At 40.5% G+C, this 18,886-nt stretch overlaps 1 protein-coding gene across 1 annotated transcript; it reads right to left on the bottom strand.

The window, feature by feature from the left end:
- Positions 1 to 1,053: 1,053 nt before the first annotated feature.
- polr3e (polymerase (RNA) III (DNA directed) polypeptide E) lies at positions 1,054 to 18,823 on the bottom strand. Its single transcript, XM_084741388.1, has 21 exons — positions 18,641 to 18,823; positions 17,433 to 17,544; positions 15,370 to 15,420; positions 15,190 to 15,267; positions 14,989 to 15,104; positions 13,184 to 13,266; positions 12,774 to 12,881; positions 11,747 to 11,796; positions 11,532 to 11,651; positions 10,850 to 10,935; positions 10,351 to 10,395; positions 10,164 to 10,255; positions 9,564 to 9,684; positions 9,257 to 9,338; positions 9,102 to 9,161; positions 8,348 to 8,505; positions 7,184 to 7,245; positions 6,623 to 7,089; positions 2,865 to 2,942; positions 1,724 to 1,846; positions 1,054 to 1,638 (listed from the first exon to the last, which is right to left on the bottom strand). Exons 2-21 carry the CDS (start codon positions 17,469 to 17,471, stop codon positions 1,582 to 1,584), a joined length of 2,076 nt encoding a protein of 691 aa, XP_084597514.1. The 5' UTR covers positions 17,472 to 17,544; positions 18,641 to 18,823; the 3' UTR covers positions 1,054 to 1,581.
- Between the last annotated feature and the right edge of the window lie 63 nt (positions 18,824 to 18,886).

Below are 18,886 nucleotides of genomic sequence, written 5' to 3' on the forward strand. Positions count from 1 at the left end.
CAATCAGAGCAGAAGGCTTAAAGTTCAGCAGTGAAGTTGTCTAGTGGCAGTAAATGTACAGTTTGCCCCTGAATAAACACCGCAGAAGAAACTGAGGAAGTTCCTGTGTCTTGTTTCCCAGCTGCTGGGTGAAGTGAAGAGAGAGTCTGTTGGATTAAATCCAAACAGAGTGAGCTGGTCACTGGCTCAGAAGCACACCCTGCTCCAAGAATTGTGAATAAATATATGTATCCAGTTCCTTTATACTTGGAAACCTGGGTTTTATGCATACATGTACTGTAGAAAAAAAACAGCTAAGATGTGCAGAGCTGGTGCAGACAGCTGCATGGATTAAAGTGAGAGCACTTCTGTTGTGTGATATGTACAAGTGAAAAAATTGCGGTCGAAATGGGGGGTTACGTGTCCGACAACATGCAAAGAATCACTACAGACACAGACCTTTCTGTTAGGAGAGTGAGTTCTTTAAAGATGGCAGACTTCAATGACAAAAACAGCAATTTTACCTCACAGAGGACAGAGTTGCTAGTCTAACGCTACCTCAAGTTTGTTTGCGTTAATGAGTGACTTCGAGGTTTAAACATGTCAAGTTTCACCCCAACACCAAAATCACACAATAACACAAACAAACTAACCAATTGGGGCAGCAGTAGACCAGCAACTCCTGTGTTCTGCGAGGTAAAAGTATTGTTTGTCAGTAAAGTCTGGTGGCTTTGAAGAAAGCAAAAATGATAACGATGCTGGCTGTTTCTGGTTAAACAAAAACAATCTTACTCTTTAACAAAAAGGTCCATCTCTGTAGGGATCTTTTCCATAATCTTTTCAGACACTTAGAATAATTATCTGAGCCTTTCAGTGGTAAAAACAAGCAGACATACTGAATGGACGTCCTTCGACGGATTATGTTGCAGCCATTGCAGCCCATTTTGTGGCTGCCGCTGGAGGGGATCCACTGGACCAGTTCCAAAAGTTTTTGTATCGCTCAGTCATTTAGAAACTCAAGACATGTAAAAAAAAAAATAATAATAATAATGATAATAGCACCCAGGTTTAGAAATACTGGAATTGTCCTTTAAATGATGTTGAAGATACAGTAAAGTAAAACATGTTTTCTCCTGTAAAACATACAGATCAGGAGTAAAATGAAAGCACTTTGAGCCACAGTCACTTTCAATAGTAAACACCATCCTGATCTGGTAGAAATGTAATTCAAAAATAATCAAACATGAGGTCATAAATCCAAAAATCTACTGATAAACTGTATATATGTGTTGCTATTTCTTCATGTTTTAATATTGGTGTTTCCCCCTCAGACTCGAGCTCTTAGTGTGAGTATGTGAGGAGTTTCTGTCCTCCGCGCTGCGTCAGAGTGCTCACATTAATGTCAGAAATGCTTCAGTTGAAACGAGAAAAGCCTCATGTTCTGAGCGGCGCAGACGGCGGACATCTTTGTTCTCCAATCGGCCGCCCTCAGAGCTGGGCGAGCTGCGATTGGCTCTCATTTGTCTTGACTGCCCTCCCACTGGACACCTGGGAGAGGATTTGATTGGCTGACGGTGACTGCAGGGCGGCAGACGCTCAGTGTCAGGACTGGATTGTTCCTTTGAGGTACCACATCCCTGCGTAGCTGCTGCAACACTCCTGGAACAACAGATGACAAGTTAAATATGAAGAGACAAAAAAAAAGTTCCTTAAAATGTAAACTCATCTCGCATCATCGTCTCACATTAAGCAGCCGGTCGATGTCCGCCTTTGGGACGTCTCCGAACTCCTGCGCCAGTCTGGCCTGTACCATGCTCCTCCTGACACGGTAGTTCTTCGTGAACAGATCGTACAACAGCCGACGGTGCTGCAGGAGGAAAACAAAAAAAAAACAAAACAGAAGAATTCATTTAAAGGAATAGTTCAACATTTTTGGAAATACTCTCATTTGCCTTTTCAACCAAGAGTTGGATAAGAAGACTGGAAACAAGTGTGAAAACACTAACTATCAGGGTCTGCACAGCTCAAATGTTTTTGTTCAGACTTTTATTTTGACATTTTATTTGCATCTTTGTTTCTGCTGCCTTCTCATTTTCTGCTTTGTTTCCACCACTGTTGTGATACAGAAGTCACTGATGATGTTCTGTCAGCTTCATTTGTTGTTGTTTCAATAATTAGCTTGTTCAGAAACTAACTGTGTTGCGCTAACTGGCTAGCACAGCTAGCTTGCCCTATTTTACTGTGAACACACAGTTAAGGTGGTTACTGCTGCAGTTAATCCCCTTAAAACCACAACTTGCTGCTGTAACACTTCAGTTGTTGTGATGGTAAAACAAACAAGATTTAACATGTTAATTAGTCAGCTTTAGATGTGCTGACAGGCAGAATTTGTTGCCTTTGGACAGAGCCAGGCTTCCCCTTCCGCCTCCCCATTTCCAGTCTTGATGCTATGCTAACCGAACCAGCTGCTGGTTGTAGCTTTATATTTAGCCTACAGATATAACAGAAGTGGTATTGATCTTCACATTTTAAAGGAGGTCTTCTGCAAACACTTGCAGCTAAACTAACACAAAGTTGTCACTGCCTCCCATTTGATATTTCAGAAACAAGCAAGAGGAAAAACAAACTTAATGTGCAACTTTGACACTTTAACTGTGATTGTGGCCGACAAACAGAATCTAGTGTCCTATTTTCACTGCAACTTGCCAGTCATGTCCCACACTGAAACACACTGCATGTGCTTTTTGAAGTTCATGTGAAATTCATGATCGCTGAAGGCTTTGACTTGTGGTTTGTGGTGCGTTTCTGTTGCAAAAGAACGCATGTAAAGTGAGACAAGAAGGATGTGGTGAAGCTGTTCATAAAGTAACATAAAGAATGTTTACCTTGTCGAACTCCTCTCCAGTCTCCCACAAACCAAACACCTTCTGTTCATCAGGGGCCGCTGTGCTCTGAGCAGGAAACTGAAGTCAGAAGGAAACAGAAATGTTAGAAACAACATCGGACCTCTAAAAATGCACCTAGCTTGAACTCTCAACTTGCACCAGTGATCACAACACACTTAAATAAAATATTCTCAATGGTCAGAAACTATGACATTATGTTTGGACTGGCACATTATAGCAATGTCAAATTGCTTTCCTGTCTCTCAGACACTGAAGGGATAGTTTGAATTTTCTGAAGCGGTGTTGTACTTCTGAGCTTTAAAGGCTTAGTTAGGATCCACTGAAGTCACACAATAACACACGAATAAACTAACCGATCGAGGCAGCGGTAGACCAGGTACCAGGATTGAGCCAATGGACAATTCACCGTCCATTGCCGATGACTGACAGTCATCAACCACTGAGCCCTCTACCTTTATAACACTGTGATTTAAAAGCCCTCTATATTAGAGGTAGTTTGTCACCTCGGGGTTACTGTGCAGCTGGAGGTTTGTTCCATTATTGACATGTGGGAGAGAAAAGAAGCTATTGCTGTTGGTTGGTGCAGTAACGTCCCCATGCCCCATTTATGATTTTCTCATTAAAACAGCCTAGACAGGTGAACCCAAGACGCTCTGTTACATTGGCGGCAGCACAGTGTCTTTTCAGCGGGCTGCTTTTAGTGTTTTTTCTTTCAACCATTCTGCTATTGTTCACATAGCTTAGCAGCTATTTTTGCTTCAAGCTTACCACAACTAAGTTACAAACATAGTGCAGAAAGGAAGGCCCATTTAAACCTGGCACAGTGATGGTAGGTCGGACGATCGCCTGGCAGGGATGTGAGAGTTGATCAGCTTGCTCCCTAAATAGGAGAATTTGTCTTGGCTGAGTGAGAGAGCTGGAAGTTGTCATCAGAGCGACAGTGGGAAGCAGCGTTAACTAAAGTGGTGTGCAAGTTGGCTTTTCTGTTATGGGACAGTTAAACCCCCACTGCCCCAAAAAAACAATTATGTCATTGTTCATTGCAGATGTTTCACTATGGACACCATCACATGGCAATTTAGCAGAAAACTGTACCAGCAACTTACTGTCAGTTCTGTGAGGTAAAGTGACAAAAGGAGTCTGGTTGGTCTGGGGTATTATCAACAGCCATCTACACCTCATACAACAAAACTTAAAAAAAAAATCCAAACTACTCCTTTAATTGGTCTGTTTGATCTCTAGTCTGAAGCCAAAAACAAGGAGAGACGGTGCACTGCTGTGAGCAGAAGGACCACACTGGGCGCAAACCAGGATTAACCTCCAGACACAATCCATCGAGTCAAAACTGATCTGAACTGTCCAGCATTTTAAACAATGTTTACGTCTATGCAGAAGGCCAGTCTCCTCATTCCAGATCTGCCTGCGTTTGCAAACAACCAACTGGATCAGTCCTTTTAGCAGTAACGAGATTTACTTTGAGGTTAAATAATCTGTTGTGTAACAAAGATGACACCCGGCCATTCCCTCCCCTACGGCGGTTAAAATCCTCTAACGTCAGGATACAGATGGGATCAGACCTGAGCCAGGACACGGCTGGTCCCTGCAGGACACGAGGCTAAGTAATGAAACAAGAGCATGTGGCTCAGACCACGCCACTCCACGCCCTGTCAGCAAACACCACGCCAAGTAAGACACTGCTTCATAATAACAATGATAACAGATCGCATCCGTCTATATTAAACCTACACAGCAGCCTACAAACACAGCAGACAGACTAACACAATGCAAACACAGAGTATCAGGTGGCTGCTGGAACTTGTGTGGAACCTGAGAACCAGGTTTGCATTGCTTCACTGCACCGACCGCTTTATAAGCAACAAAGCGCTCAGAAAGCAAAACGACCGTTAATGTCGTTACTCTGTGCGAGAAAACCGATAGCTGCATTCAGGCTGCCAGCGAGGACGAAACCCCAGAATTCAGCATCAACAGGCAGTTTTAACTCAACAAAGACCAGAATAGCAGCAACCAAAGCTCAGAATCAAAGACAAAAGAGATTTTAATCTCAGCACCTCAAAATAAGATGTGTAGGTGAGACAGAGACGCTTTTAACCTTTCTTATTAATAGACAAGTTTGAAATGACCCTACATCAGAGCAGCAGAAACTGGATCAGAATTACTCGGACATTCATTCATCCATTTAAATGCTACTACTGCACTGACGTCACAGCGTGCAGACTCAGCAGTCTCTAATCCAAAAAACACAAGGGTAGAGTGATTTTGTTTCTACCAAAGTATTACGTATAATGTGATTAGTGTTGATAAGTTACTATTATGACCAGCCGCAACAGCATTGTTGGTATTTACTTCGCTTTGTTTGTATGTCATCATAGGAAAATGTGGTCCTGGAGACACTTCATGTAGTAGGGACTACAACAGAAGCTGTTCTGAGTACTTGGCCAGGTGTTTGTATGTGTGTGGACAGATCTTCCCAATATGTTAGAACTGTGCAAGTCACAAAACTTTGCAGGTGTGTAGTTGAGATCAAAATGAAGGCTGAGTTTGAACTTAAGTTTGGTCTGACACTTCAGCACTTAGTCCTCTTTGATTAGAATAATTAAACAATTACTGATATGTAAAATATGACAAAAGCAAATCATCACATTTGAAAAGCTGGAGCCTGCAAGTTTTTTTTTGGCATGTTTGCTTACATTTACTGCCACCAAAGTTTAGTAATGACAGTGTTTTGATCTCACTTGGATGATTGTCAGGTCGGAATTTGAACCCGAAGATCCAACTGGGATTGAAACATGGTCACTATTCAACTTTTGTGGCATGGAGTAAGTGTGCAGGCGTTGCTGTGAATATAATTATTCTCGCTCTACATGTTCGCTTAAAAAATGTACACCAATAAATCAATTAATCAAATGCTTCAGCTCTAACTGTGATAAAATATTTTATCCAGGTTATCCACACCATACAGACCGTTTTGTTCTTTACTGTGCAGCACTCTCACTTTACTAATTATGTTCTTAATTAATTGTTTTATCGATAAACTGTCATCAAACTGAGCCACCTATCAATGTCCCATAGCCCAGAGTGATGTTTTCAATTGTCTCATTTTATCTGACCAATAATCCAAACCCCCCAAATATTAAGGGAAATACAAAGACAAAAATGTGATGGGTGCGCTTGGAAAAAACAGAATAAACAGGAAGACAATCCAGGCACTCCAAAAAATATGAGAAAAAAATAGGAACAGTAGTATAGTAAAGTATAGTAAATATTAACATTAAAGAGGCCAGAACCTGTAAATTTTTGGCATTTTTTGATTACAAAAATTATTTAAAAATTTTACTAAACTGTTGTCATTTTCTTCCAGTCATCCAATACATAAATCACTAATATCTTGCAGGAGCATTAACCACTCTGTCTAATGAGCAAGTGTTGATGGGAAAACTGCTGTTCCTGCCTCAAAGCAATACTAACTGCTCTGCAGTGTTCTGATGTCTGATGCTTGTCCCTCGTCTTCTCACTGACGCCTTTCATAACAAGCCCAGACGCAGCCCTTTGTGGTGTTTTGTCAGACTGTTGTCAGTCTGTGCACGACCTCACAGTGACAAGTATACGTTCCACAGATTGAGAGAAGGAAGGGAAAATAGAAACATCCAGTGTGAATGAATTTCTGAGTAAATCCTGAGGTTGGTCAGTAGAAGACAATCTCCTGTTTTAATACTCACAGGCACCATTATCTGTTTGCAGTGGCTGAGCAGTATGGCGTCCTGTAGCATGTGGTCCGAGATGGAGTGGAAGACGCTCCGTCCCACCGGCATGGAAGCCAGGTGAAGGTTAAACAGCCTCTTAAACTCGTTCAGCGTCACTACAAAATGCTTCCTGAAAGTCTTTAACACAAAGTCCTGCAGCTCCAGGGACGACGGGTCGGTGGCCCCATTACCGTTAGTGTGATCGAAGCCGGGGGAGGCGGCGCTCGGGTAACCGTTGACAGAGCCGTTGGGGATGGAAGAGGAGGACGGGGGAGAAGAGGTGTCCATTGGTTCATCTTCCCGGTCGCTGGTGGGTTCCTGCTTGATGTGGACTCGGTTTCCCGACCGTCTGGCGTCGAAGTCCTTCTGCAGTGACGCCTGCTTTTCTTGTGCACGCTCCTGAGCCGCCTTCAGACGCTGCTCCCCACTGACATGAACAGGCTCTGGAAAACAAAACACACATCAGCTCATGCAAGATCATTTCTGCTGAATATTTAATTTGTAATGTATTAACAGCAAACAGACGTCAGTACACACCAGGCTGAAGGGAATTCTTTGGCATGAAGTCTTCTTTAGAGAAGTTAAAGACCTTTTCCAACCTTAAAGGAAAAACAAACATTGGCACTCATTAAAACAAGATTTAATAGAACCGCCATGATTGACAAGAATACCATAATAAAACTGTACAGATTCTTGATTTAAAGGGACAGTTCACCCCAAAATCAACAACACATATTTTTAAAGACAACTTTGTTGTGAGTTGCAGAGTTCTGGAGATATCGGCTGTAGCGACGTCTGCCTTCTCTCAAATATTAACAGAACTAGACGACACTCGTCTTATGGTGCAAATATACATTTGAAAAACTCAGCATCAATGTCTCTTTCCAAAAGTCATGACCCGGTTACTCAATATAACCCACAGACCTTGTTGTGAACAGTTTCATGCAGGAACTACTTTCTTTCTACCAACCTACACCCACTAACAGTATTGTGCAAGTTCACACTTCACAAGAACTCGCTCAAAGTTCAGTTCACAGAAATTAAAATGAGCGTGTTCACATTCATTTCTTCGGTTTGTTTTCTCTCCTCGTCTCTCCGCCCAGGGACGCTGGAGTACATATAATGACAAACTAAATCTGCACAGTATTTGTTTTTTGCATGAATTCAAATGCCCAGGATTAGTTAATATCTATAGTTATTGACAACTATTTAGAACACCTTGAGAATGTCTTTCTACTGCAAGTCTGCATCATACTTTTTTAAGCGACTGATGAGATTAGCATCCTTAACTTTCTCCGGAGAGAACAACACTCATGTTCTCGTTCCTTAATTTCCAAACTGACATGTTCACCAAAAACATGACGCTCTTTTAGCACATTCACCGCCTGCAAACCATATCACCACACAGAGGGAAGTGGGCAACTAAAGGACACGAGGCCTGTGCTTGTGACAGTGCGGGATTGTAACCGTTAATGGCGCCCTCCTCAGCTGAGCTGTAATATCTTGTCCGCAGGTTGATGCATGTCTACTTCTGTGCGGTGATACCACAGGCGGGTGTTGTTTGGCAGAAGGAAAATAACTGAAACTGCTCACACATCATACAGCTGATATCTCCAAAACAATCTAGATGGATAAATGGCACTACAGGTATTTTGATTTTGAGGTGAAAACATTCCTCCTGCTCCTCCGAGTGTAACCTACTTGCTCTGGATGCCAAGCCACAGCATGTGTTGCCTGTGGGCAACATCTGGGTGTTTCTTGATGAAGTCTACATCAGTAGGCAACAGGAACTCCCAGCCCCGGTTGACTCGAGGAGCTGCCACATGCTCCAGGAACTCCTTCACATCCTCTGGAGGAAGCTGACACAGACGGAAGGAAGAACCTGTTAGTTCTGTTTACCTGAATGAACAAAACAACCGCAGCCTCGAGGTGAAGGAAGAAGCAAGTGTTCAAAGACACTCCTGCTCAGCTTCTCAACAACTATGAAAGACTGTGGTGGCACTGAGCTTGTTCCAGGTGAAGACCGTTTTGTTGCACTCGTATAAAGAACAAGTGATCTAACAATTACAAGAATGAATGCAATTTAATCTCATCACCGCTTTATTTGAAGAAGCTTACCATTTCATTTAGTAATTCCGCTATTTCTGCATATTCTTGTGATATAGTCAACCATTTCAGTCTAACACAAAGTAAAATTTAAGAAGATAAAGTATAATCACACTTAAAATAACTTAGATTTCTCATCCCAGAGAGAGATTTGTTTTCACAGCCACACACTTCCTTACAAAATGGAACACCCAAGAGACTAATTTTCCATGAAAGCAGCCTCTGCAGCAAATTACACAGATTAAGAGAAAACCTACATGAAACTCAATTATTTTGGCACAAAGATGCACAATTCAGGAAATGCAATCTGTTGAGGCATCCTTAGTAGTTATTACCAATCAATCCTTACTTTGATGATGGATGTAATCTCCTTTCTCATCACAGAGCGCTCCAGAGTGAACCTCCACATCTACAAAAGGAACAACTGAGTCACTATGACATAATGTTGAACAAACACAAAACACATATTCAGGGTAATTTAATAAAGAAAAAACAGCAGCTCACCACAAAGTCTCGACCACGACAGAGCACTTCAGCAGGGACACCGCTGTGAGGACTGCAGGTGTTTTTAGGATACAGAACATCACTGAGGGGAAAAAAACAAAGAAACATCACTCAGTTTCTGAATTTAATTTGAAAAATTATTAAATCATAAAGAACACAGTTCCTTCTCACTGCAGGCTGCAGAGCTCTACTGTGGCTTGTGTTGGATGCAACTCTGAATCTTCATTTTACAACAACACCTTTAATCTGTGTAAAACTTTTTGTGACATTGTTTAAATTCATCTGCTCTGAGGCCGTCTGGTCTCACCTCTTGACGACCCAGTTTCCCTGAACCAGCAGCGCCACCTGTTGGATGCAGCGCAGCACTGCGGTCGAGTCCGTCCCGGAGGCGAGGAGGCCCATCAGGTTAGCAAACGGCATCACTTTGACTGAAGGTGAGAGGAGACACGGTAAAGGAAAGAAGTGTTTATTTATGGCTGTCCTATGTGTTGGACTTCAATTTCTTCATTTTATACACTAATATTTGCTTTTGGAATTATTGCATCTGTTCACACCTGTTTTAAACTTTGTTTAATGTATTCATGTTTCATGAGAGAGTGGTTTTACTATTTTTCATCTTTTCCTGTCCTCTTTTAATTCCAATCAATCATGTTAATATAACAAAAAAGTATCAAATCTTGAATCAATAAACCCGATTCTGATTTGAACCATTTCACATAAAGCATGTCTGACAGCACTGGTAATCTTTTGTCGCCCCCGTCTGGCACAAAGAAAAAATACACGGGTGGAGAAGTGTACAGTATGTCACAATGATCAATTTCACAAAAACAAATGTTATAGCCCTACGATCTGACAGATGTGATTTGATTTGATTTGATATGATTTTGTCTCAATGTGTTGTCTTTACCGTTCTTCATCAGGGTCTTGACTTGGTCTCCCAGTGGCAGAGTTCGGAGCTGAGCCATGGAGAGCACGTTACTGGGACCAACCGGCTTCACACTGACAAGCAGAAAAACATTGTTTATGAAACATCTCTGAAATTGTTATGTAATTTAAACCTCATACCTTTGGTCTGAAATGTGAGAAACACTTACACTTTTTCCTCTGTGAGAGGGGGCATCAGCATGGCCAGGTACTCCCTGCACGAATCACAGAAGTCAGAGGTGAGCGGAGGTGAGCATGTAAAGAGGAATCAATCAGGAATTACATGGCAAGTGAAGTCCTGGTAGGAGATGTTTTACTTTTTAAATGTGTATCAGTAAGATAAGATAAAACCTTTACTGTTCCTGAGGCAAATGACTGAATGTAAGCCATATCATATAAACCAATCAATATAAGCAATATAAGCCACCACGGCCAAAACATCTCCATGTTTGCAATCAGACCAATCAACTAGTTTGGTGGCAGAAAACACTGGTAAGATTGCTTTATGGCAGTACGTTCATTTACATGAATTGACTACTGACGACCAGGGAAAACGGTACAGAAATCAAAAGAACATCCCAAAGACCCCAACTAAGAGATAATCCAGACTACCAGTCCAAATCAGAGTAAAAAAAAAAACATATTCAAGTATCTTTTATTCAGACTCACTTGGGAGTTTTGACCAGTTCAGAGTTCTCTGAGGCGTCCACTGACTGACAGAACAGGTACTGCCTTTCATGCTCCGAACGCCCATCCTGAATTTAAATAAAACGAGAAAGACAAAACGGATGATAGAAACACTTCATGACACATACAGTGAGACAACTACAACACAACACACTGTTGGATAACATACCCCGTCCTAAAATTAGATGATCACTAACACAGTTATAAATAACAGGTCTTCAATGCTTTTTGTGACAAGTTTAGACTGTATTGAAGTATATGAATGTAAAATCTGTAAAATAACTGCTAAAATGTGCACAATTCTACAAATCAATGAGTGTACTGAATGTATTAACCTTTAATTCATGTTGAAGATTGTTTTTTTATACTTGATTTATTACTTAACTTTACTGTGTTATTTGTTATATTATTTATTTAAACTTATATTCCTATTTTTGATCATTTTTTCCTTTGTTCTTTTGTTTTGTATGTTTATATTGTCCTACTCAGCACATGCCCAGATTTTTTGTTACCATGGCTGGCGTTCCTTTTTGTTTATTATTGTATTGTATTGTATAATATAAGGAAAACATAATCAAATAGGGGAAAGTACAAACTCCATCACATTTCTATGGACACATACATACATGTATTCTGATGGACACACAGAGAGTGCTCCCCCTACCTTGACGCCGTGGTAGTGGAGGTGAACCCACGGCTCCTCCGCCTGCTTCTTCTGGAGGAACTCGTACGACTGAATCCTCCTCTGTCGGGCCTGCTCCGACTCGGGACGAGCAAACCTCACCTGGAGTGAAAGAGAAATGTTTAGAAACGATGAGTTCAAAAAGTGGCTCTTGTGTAATCGTGAGTTTCTGTGTGTCGGTGAGTGTGTATGTGCACCGTGATGGCCTTGGCGTCTTCCTCAGCTTCATCCTGGGAGGAATCTCCACCTGCAGACACAAGACTCTGGTCATATAACAGCCATCATATATGATCACTCCAGCTCGAGCAATGTTATAAACCATATTTAAAAATCGATAGAGGCATCATCTTTAATTTTCTTTCTCAAAATAGGCCAAAATTCTTCCCATTAATAAGACTTATAAGTTTTCTTTTTAATGTGAGCTCTGCTGTAGGGGCACAGAGTTACAACTAATGTATTCATTCATTATTTTCATTCTCCATTAAAATGCAGATTATTTTATCGCCTCGTTGTTTTGTTTATAAAATACGGAGTACTGGGGTCAGGCCTAAAGGGATAAAAATGAAAAAAATGAGGTGGAGGAAGATGTTTTTTGTATTTTGCATTTTGAAAATACACTTGAAATAGTAAGAATAAATTAGTGCCATGCATAATAAACAGGATTTAGAAGAGGTGTTTTTTTTATTATTAAAACAAAGAGTTCAAAATGTTGAGAAAAGAAGAATTAAGTTGAAATACTATTTTGACTTTATTTGAAATGCAAAATGAAAACAAATTCTCTCATTTTCCCTTGTGCCTGCACCTAATAGCCTTCTGTAATAAACTGTCAGAACACAGTGAAAAATTCTCAAAATATTTCCTCTAAGTCCAAGCTAGTATTTTTAAATTTGCCTGAACAGGAGTCGAAATCCAAAGAACTTCTGTTTACAACAATATAAAACAGAGAAAAAGCAGCAGATCATTACATCTTAGAAGCTGGAAGCAGCAACTGTTGCATTTTTGCTTAAAAAAAATCCTGGTATCAGTTACCAGTCATAGTTTTCTACTGAATTCTGCCCTTTATTTCAATTGATCTCTCTTAGGATGTTGGTGAATGACAAGATAGTAAATCAGAAGCAGTCAAAAGTAAAATCTTTACACACGATCTTCTGTTATTTAAGAAAAACAACTAACACTGATCTGTCTCTGTCTCATATATTTAACCTGGGAAACATGAAAACACACCTTCATTGGCCGCCTCCCTCTCTCTGGTTTTGTTGTCAGCCTTGTCCAGATACGAGAAGCTCGGTCTCATCTGGAGGATTCCCGTCAGAGGTGTGACGTGAAGCTCACCTGTTGACATCGGAAATATTAGAACGATCAGAAACCAAAACAGTAAAAATACACCTGCGTTTGATTGTAGACTCGTGTTTGACTGTCATGAAGTCGATCATATTGACATTTGGTTATCTACCAACATAAACACACGGTAAAAGTTAATGCTCAAAGAAAAGATAAGTCTAACACTGATAAAGATTAACATGGACTCTGTGAACATGCTATTGACCTTTGTGTATTTACTAGAAGCAGAAACAAGGTTAGAGAAACCAATACACAAGCGTGGTGCTAAAGCGTCAAACAGAAGCAGGTCACACCTTTGCGAAACACAGCAGCAGCGTATCTGGAGGTGTTGGTGGTGGCCTGGATGGAGGAAAACGTCTGTTTATCCATCATTTTCCTGCAGAAGACAAACAAGAGAAGAACACTGAAAAATCTGCCAAAACTTCACTTTGAGATCATGTTTCCAGTTAATCTGTTACAGGAATATTTAACATTTTGGAAAATAAAATTACTTGTATTGTTGCAACAAGTTTGATCAGAAGATTGATACCACACTCATGTATGTGTTGTATACGTCTTGGTTTTTTGGCACAAAGTAAAAGATCTCAAACCGTGCAGAGAAAAAGGTTTATTTCTTTCAAATCTTGTTTAAATTTGTTAAAATAGTGCTGCCCCCTAAGGTCAACTTAACTATTAATGAGCCTTACTCGTCCAAGTTTTCCTCAAACTCCATTTGGGACCTTTTCTCTTGCAACAACGGACAAGAGGTGTAAAGCAGTTGAATTTGTAAGGATACATCATCCATCGTGTTAATACGGCCATCATTTTTTCATGTGATATGATCAACAAGGTTATACTTTGTTGAAATAAATTAATTAAAATGTTCAGTTTCCTTGCTGGTTGATCTGACACACTCAATGTTGGAGATGTCTTACAGATCTGTTGGACATTCCTGCAGTGAGCAGTTGTGTGATCACACTGCATATTTTAAAGAGGCCTTTTATTGTGACTGGTCCAAGGCACACCTGTGCTATAAACATGCAGTTTAATCAGCATCTTGATATGCCACACCCGTCAGGTGGATGGATTATCTTGACAAAGGAGAAGGGTTCACTAAGGCCTTGTTCAGACTGCCAGTCCCAACTTGTTTTTTTTTTAGCATATCCAAATTGATTTTAGAAAGTCTGGACAGCAAAAAAGCATGTCTAATGTGATTTTTGCAAATCAGATGTGGTTTGAAAACTTGCCAGTCCTGCACATAACCCCCTAAAACAGAAACCGACTTTTGTGCACTGCTTTTTTGACAGTCTTTTCTTCAAAAATGCACTGATTCTGATTTTTAAAAAAAACCTGACCAGACAATTCTGATTTCGGCTGATTCTTTAATGGAATGGAATGAAATTTTCCATCAAAATTAAAAGGAAAGTGTTCACAATTAGTCACTGCCTATTACATAAATTTTAGATTTTCTCTGAGCATGCTCCACGTTAGTGCTCAGATCTTTTGTATATTAATGATTATTTATCAGAGGGAGCACAGTCTCGCGTGGTCTCATTGGGAGCATGATCTCATGTTATCTCATGGGAAAACAGATGTAAACAAACCCGAGGCTGACATGGTGCAACAACTTGCTGTAGTGATACTTTGCAGTGAGAATAAACAAAAGCACAAGTTTAACAAGTCTGGATGAGAAAGTGTTTGGGGAGGCTCGTCAACATGGGTTGTTTATTCTTCACCTATAGGAGGGGAGATTTTAACTGCCAGCCTATCATGCTGCTAGCTAACGTTAGCCTGAAGGGTTAGACAGTTTATCATTGCTTGTCAACACCATCAGCTGCTCAACTGCTTCCACCACCTTGGAGAACGTCTCTGCTCTCTTTGTCCTACTATTTGAGTCTGTTAGCAGTCTTTAGGCAAAGCTAATAGTCACCTGGCTTTATATTTGTATTTTCATACATGAGTGGTATGAATCTTCTCATCTAACTCTTGGCAAGAATGCAAACATTTCCCAAAATGTCAAACCTTTGCTTTCAAACACTGGTTGTGAGTAATAACCAGCTCACATTGACCACAAAGGACAGTAAACATGTAAACAGATGAGGTTAAACAGCAGACGTACACTGAATAGGTGTTGGTTTCATCATAAGTTGTCCCGTCCACATTCAGAGCGATCTGCTCTCCTTTGCTACGACAGTAGTTTGGACTCATTGTGTTGATCGCCATTTCCAACTCCACCTGGGTTATGGGTGGAACAAGAAAAAGACATCACAACTACCTTCCAGACTGATGGATGATAAAATAGGTAAATAATAAGTTTTACCTTTTGCTGCTTGGGTTTGATCTTAGCAGCTAAGTGGTTGACATCATCATAGGTCATAGTGGCTGGTCGGACAGGGTACTGTGTCAGAAAACATAATAACGGTGATTAGTGAGTGACTCAGGACACATGGACACACACAAAGTACTCATCAGCATTAAGTGCAACAAAGAAGAAGCTCACCTGAAAAAGATACAGCTTATCTGCAAGGCTTTTAGCAAGGTACACATCAATCTAAGAGAAAGAGAAACATAGGTCAAAGTTATTCTCTGAATAAATAAACTGATGTGAGGAACTGATAAATCTTCTTTGCTACAAAGACATTATATGAATTTAAACTTTTAATCTTTTTATAGAAATGTGTGATTCTCCCTGGTGCTGTTTGTTTGTACTTGCTGTGTTTTTTAATTCAGTGTTTTTCCTGTTTTTTTGCATTTGTTTACTCAGTTTGAAGCAGCACCACACAGGGATGGGAAATGTTAATATTTTATTGGTACTAATGCCATTATCTAAGAGGGATAAAGTGAGAGAAAGTTTGTACAGCATTTGTTTTCATACCCGTTTCCTGTTCGAATAAAAATTCTGCTAAGCCTGCCTGTGTGGTGCTAATGTTATTATAACAGGATATTTATCCTCTGTAACCAACATGCCGCTTGTCTGGGAAGGAGTGACACTCGTGCGTAGAGTACAAGATCATAAATGGCATTCCTGGAATTTAAGTCAATGTTGTGATGAAAGATGTTTCAACATACTTCTGATGTTTCCACCCTGACTTCATATGATCATATTACAGACATAATAACTAGCACTGTTGTCATCTTTCTTCTTGAAATGAAGCCATACTTTTGACAGTTTCTTCTTCTACACGATGACAACTTCTTGTTTAAAGTTTCCAGCAGTGTACAAACATTTGATGTCATTTTTTTGAAAGGTGAACTCTCAGAAAAACAGAGAGATAGCTCAATACCACTTTTGTGATGTTTATGTTCAATATCAATACTGCAACATGGAGTCTCTGCTGATACAAATAATGATCTCATAATTTTTCCCCCCTCTCTTAAAAAACTAAGCTGTTAATAATACCTTTAAAGTATTAATAACCGTTAATGGATGCACTTTGTTTAACCTAGCCATCTAAAAAAAACATCAGTGTCAAATTGTGACACAAATATTCCACTCCCCTGACGGAAGAAATACACAGCCCACTACATGACTCAGTTATACTGCTGCTTAATTTTATTAAAACTTTTTCACACACTGTAGCATTTTTGATTGGTCAGCACCATTCAAACAACTAAAATTAAAAACACTTTCATCTGTATTCCTTGTGGCACTTCTCCCTTTACAGCAGGTCACTCAGAGTTTAGATAAGCAATTTATGTGATTGTTTAGGCAAACGGATTGTATCAGATAATACTTCTCACACCCCAGTAGCCAGCCCAGTGATTCTGGTTTGTATCAGAACGGCTCATCCCAAGAAAAACATGCCTGCATCGATAAAAGCAACTGATTAGCTTAGAGGCATATGGTTCTGTTGGATCACACAATTTGGAGAACTGGAACTGTTTTTCTTATGTCATGAACTGCTCCAGAGAAGACTAGGCATTCAGCATAAGTTACCACAAGGATGTATCACAGCAAGAGGAGAACCACCATGGCAGGGCTGAAAACCCAGGGTGAATCCTCACTAATCCTATATCCTGCTTCACAGCACAGGCCCTGGTCACGGCCCTGAACCGACCCCCATGTGCAAAAGAACAATAACAAAGACTGTCATATGACAGTAAACATGGAGGCCACTGAAGTCAGCATTTATTGTTTCATTCATAATGAATGAATTCATGATGTGCAGTGGAAGCCAGCAAATTTGTGAGCGATGATAATGAGGACAAGGATAAGAGGACAGAAAGCCTAATTTTTAATTTAATGCTTTCTGTGGAGCAATTTCAGACAATTTTGGAACTGTTCTCAACAGTTGCTGTTCTCAATTCCCAGCCTTACTCAACAATGCATTAGTCCATCTCTCTATACTACCTAATTTTCCCACACCGTGTGGGTACTCAGTATCAAGCTAATTTGTTCTTACTAAAGATGGAAAACTTTAAAATCTGGTCACAAAAGTATAGTTTAATTTCCAAAAGCAGCTAGGCACTGTGGTGCTTAAATGTTACTCAGACTGGAATAAATATTGCATTTGTAAGGGACTATTTTGGATGAATACATATTTACTCATCCTATGGACATACCTCTTCTATAATGGGGTCATCATCATCCCCGCTGGCCATATTGGTCTGAGCAGAGAGGTGGGGAGAGGAGATGAAACAGGTGAGGAGCGGCAGCAGATCTCAGAGATCCAACCTGGAAACAAAGGAATCACAGAGTGACAGGAAATTAACTGTACACCTGCACACTCCCATCACTGTTACCAGGTGGCTACACCCAGACTGGTAACAAAGAAAACAGATGACAGCCAGGCAACTGGAGCAGTAACAGGAACAATGTGATTCAGCATATCCAGGTTGCATCAAAATTCATTACAATTTTATCAAAGGGTTTCAGTGTGTCAGTTTTAAGGAAATCTCTAGCAGAAGGTCCGTCTTCAATAAACCCCCTTCCAGAGAGTAAACCCTGAAAACCCTAAAGTTAGCCGACAGCTAGACCATGATCATGCAGTCTGTCAAGTGATGCTATCACTGACATAGCCAGGTAAAACTCATCTGATGCAAGACAATGCAATAAATGACCACTCCTTGTATAAACACCGTGACAAACGTTACATATAGTTAGCATGTCGAAGAGCTGTTTCAGATAGTAATAATACTCATTACCGGCAATTACCCTATACAATAAGTCCTATTTCTGGCTGCGTTAGCTTGGTTAGCAAGCTAGCAACAAACCTTTTAACGGTCGTTTCTAGAAGAGAACCCCAGACCAGTGGAAGATCTCGCGAGAGTTGTAATATAATCCAAATCATTATTTTTCCATAACCCTAGAGACGTGTATTTGTCCCTAAGCCGATACAGATGTTAACCACCGCTGCTGTCACATTTTAAATCAAACCTGGTTTAGATAACGTGCACAATGAAGAAGCAACGCGGACAGATGTCGCGAGAGTTCCACAAATCAAGGTTTCCTTCTAAATATGACCCGTTGAACCACTTGTCACAGGCCTGTACTACACTGCGGGCTAAATTTTCATTCAGAAACAAAAGTATACGCATGGAAAAGAAATCAGGACAAAGAGCAACATTTTAGACACCTCTCTATCCTATAAGCAAACAACGAAGGTGCCTAACATGCGGGTAGCCGGTGGTACTGTACATAGCGTAGCATTCGTCAGCTAGCTTGGCGTGCTAACGTACACATGCCAGTCAAAATAACACAGTCCGTTACCAGGGCCTGATTTCACATGTTGGTTTTCATAAACAACATTTAATCCACATTTTGCTCTCACCTGCACACTTCACTGTACAGTTGTAGCTATCTCATCCGTGTGTGAGCCGTCCAGGAATGTGATGCGTAGAGCTGTTGTTGAGCACTATCTAACTCTCGCTACAGCTGAAGTCTGTCTGTACCATGTTGACTCTGCTCCACTCAGACACGTGGGGAGGAGCCCATGCCCACAATGCAAAGCGAGACCACCGTGCAGTTGTCTTTTCCCTCATTATTTCTTTTCATCAGTGTTGAATCCCGTTAACAG

Source organism: Lutjanus erythropterus, chromosome 17 (genome assembly GCF_056507025.1).
Source record: "Lutjanus erythropterus isolate fLutEry1 chromosome 17, fLutEry1.hap2, whole genome shotgun sequence".
In the NCBI taxonomy this organism is placed as follows: domain Eukaryota; kingdom Metazoa; phylum Chordata; class Actinopteri; order Lutjaniformes; family Lutjanidae; genus Lutjanus; species Lutjanus erythropterus.

Bases quoted from the DNA above. Each gene is read 5' to 3' on its own strand.
- polr3e (XM_084741388.1), bottom strand. From the start codon at position 17,471: ATGGCCAGCGGGGATGATGATGACCCCATTATAGAAGAG. The intron at 13,267-14,988 runs GTACGTCTGCTG...TGTCTTCTGCAG, and splicing joins GAAACCAACACCTATTCAGT to GAAAATGATGGATAAACAGA. The intron at 10,396-10,849 runs GTGAGTCTGAAT...TGATTCGTGCAG, and splicing joins GAACTGGTCAAAACTCCCAA to GGAGTACCTGGCCATGCTGA.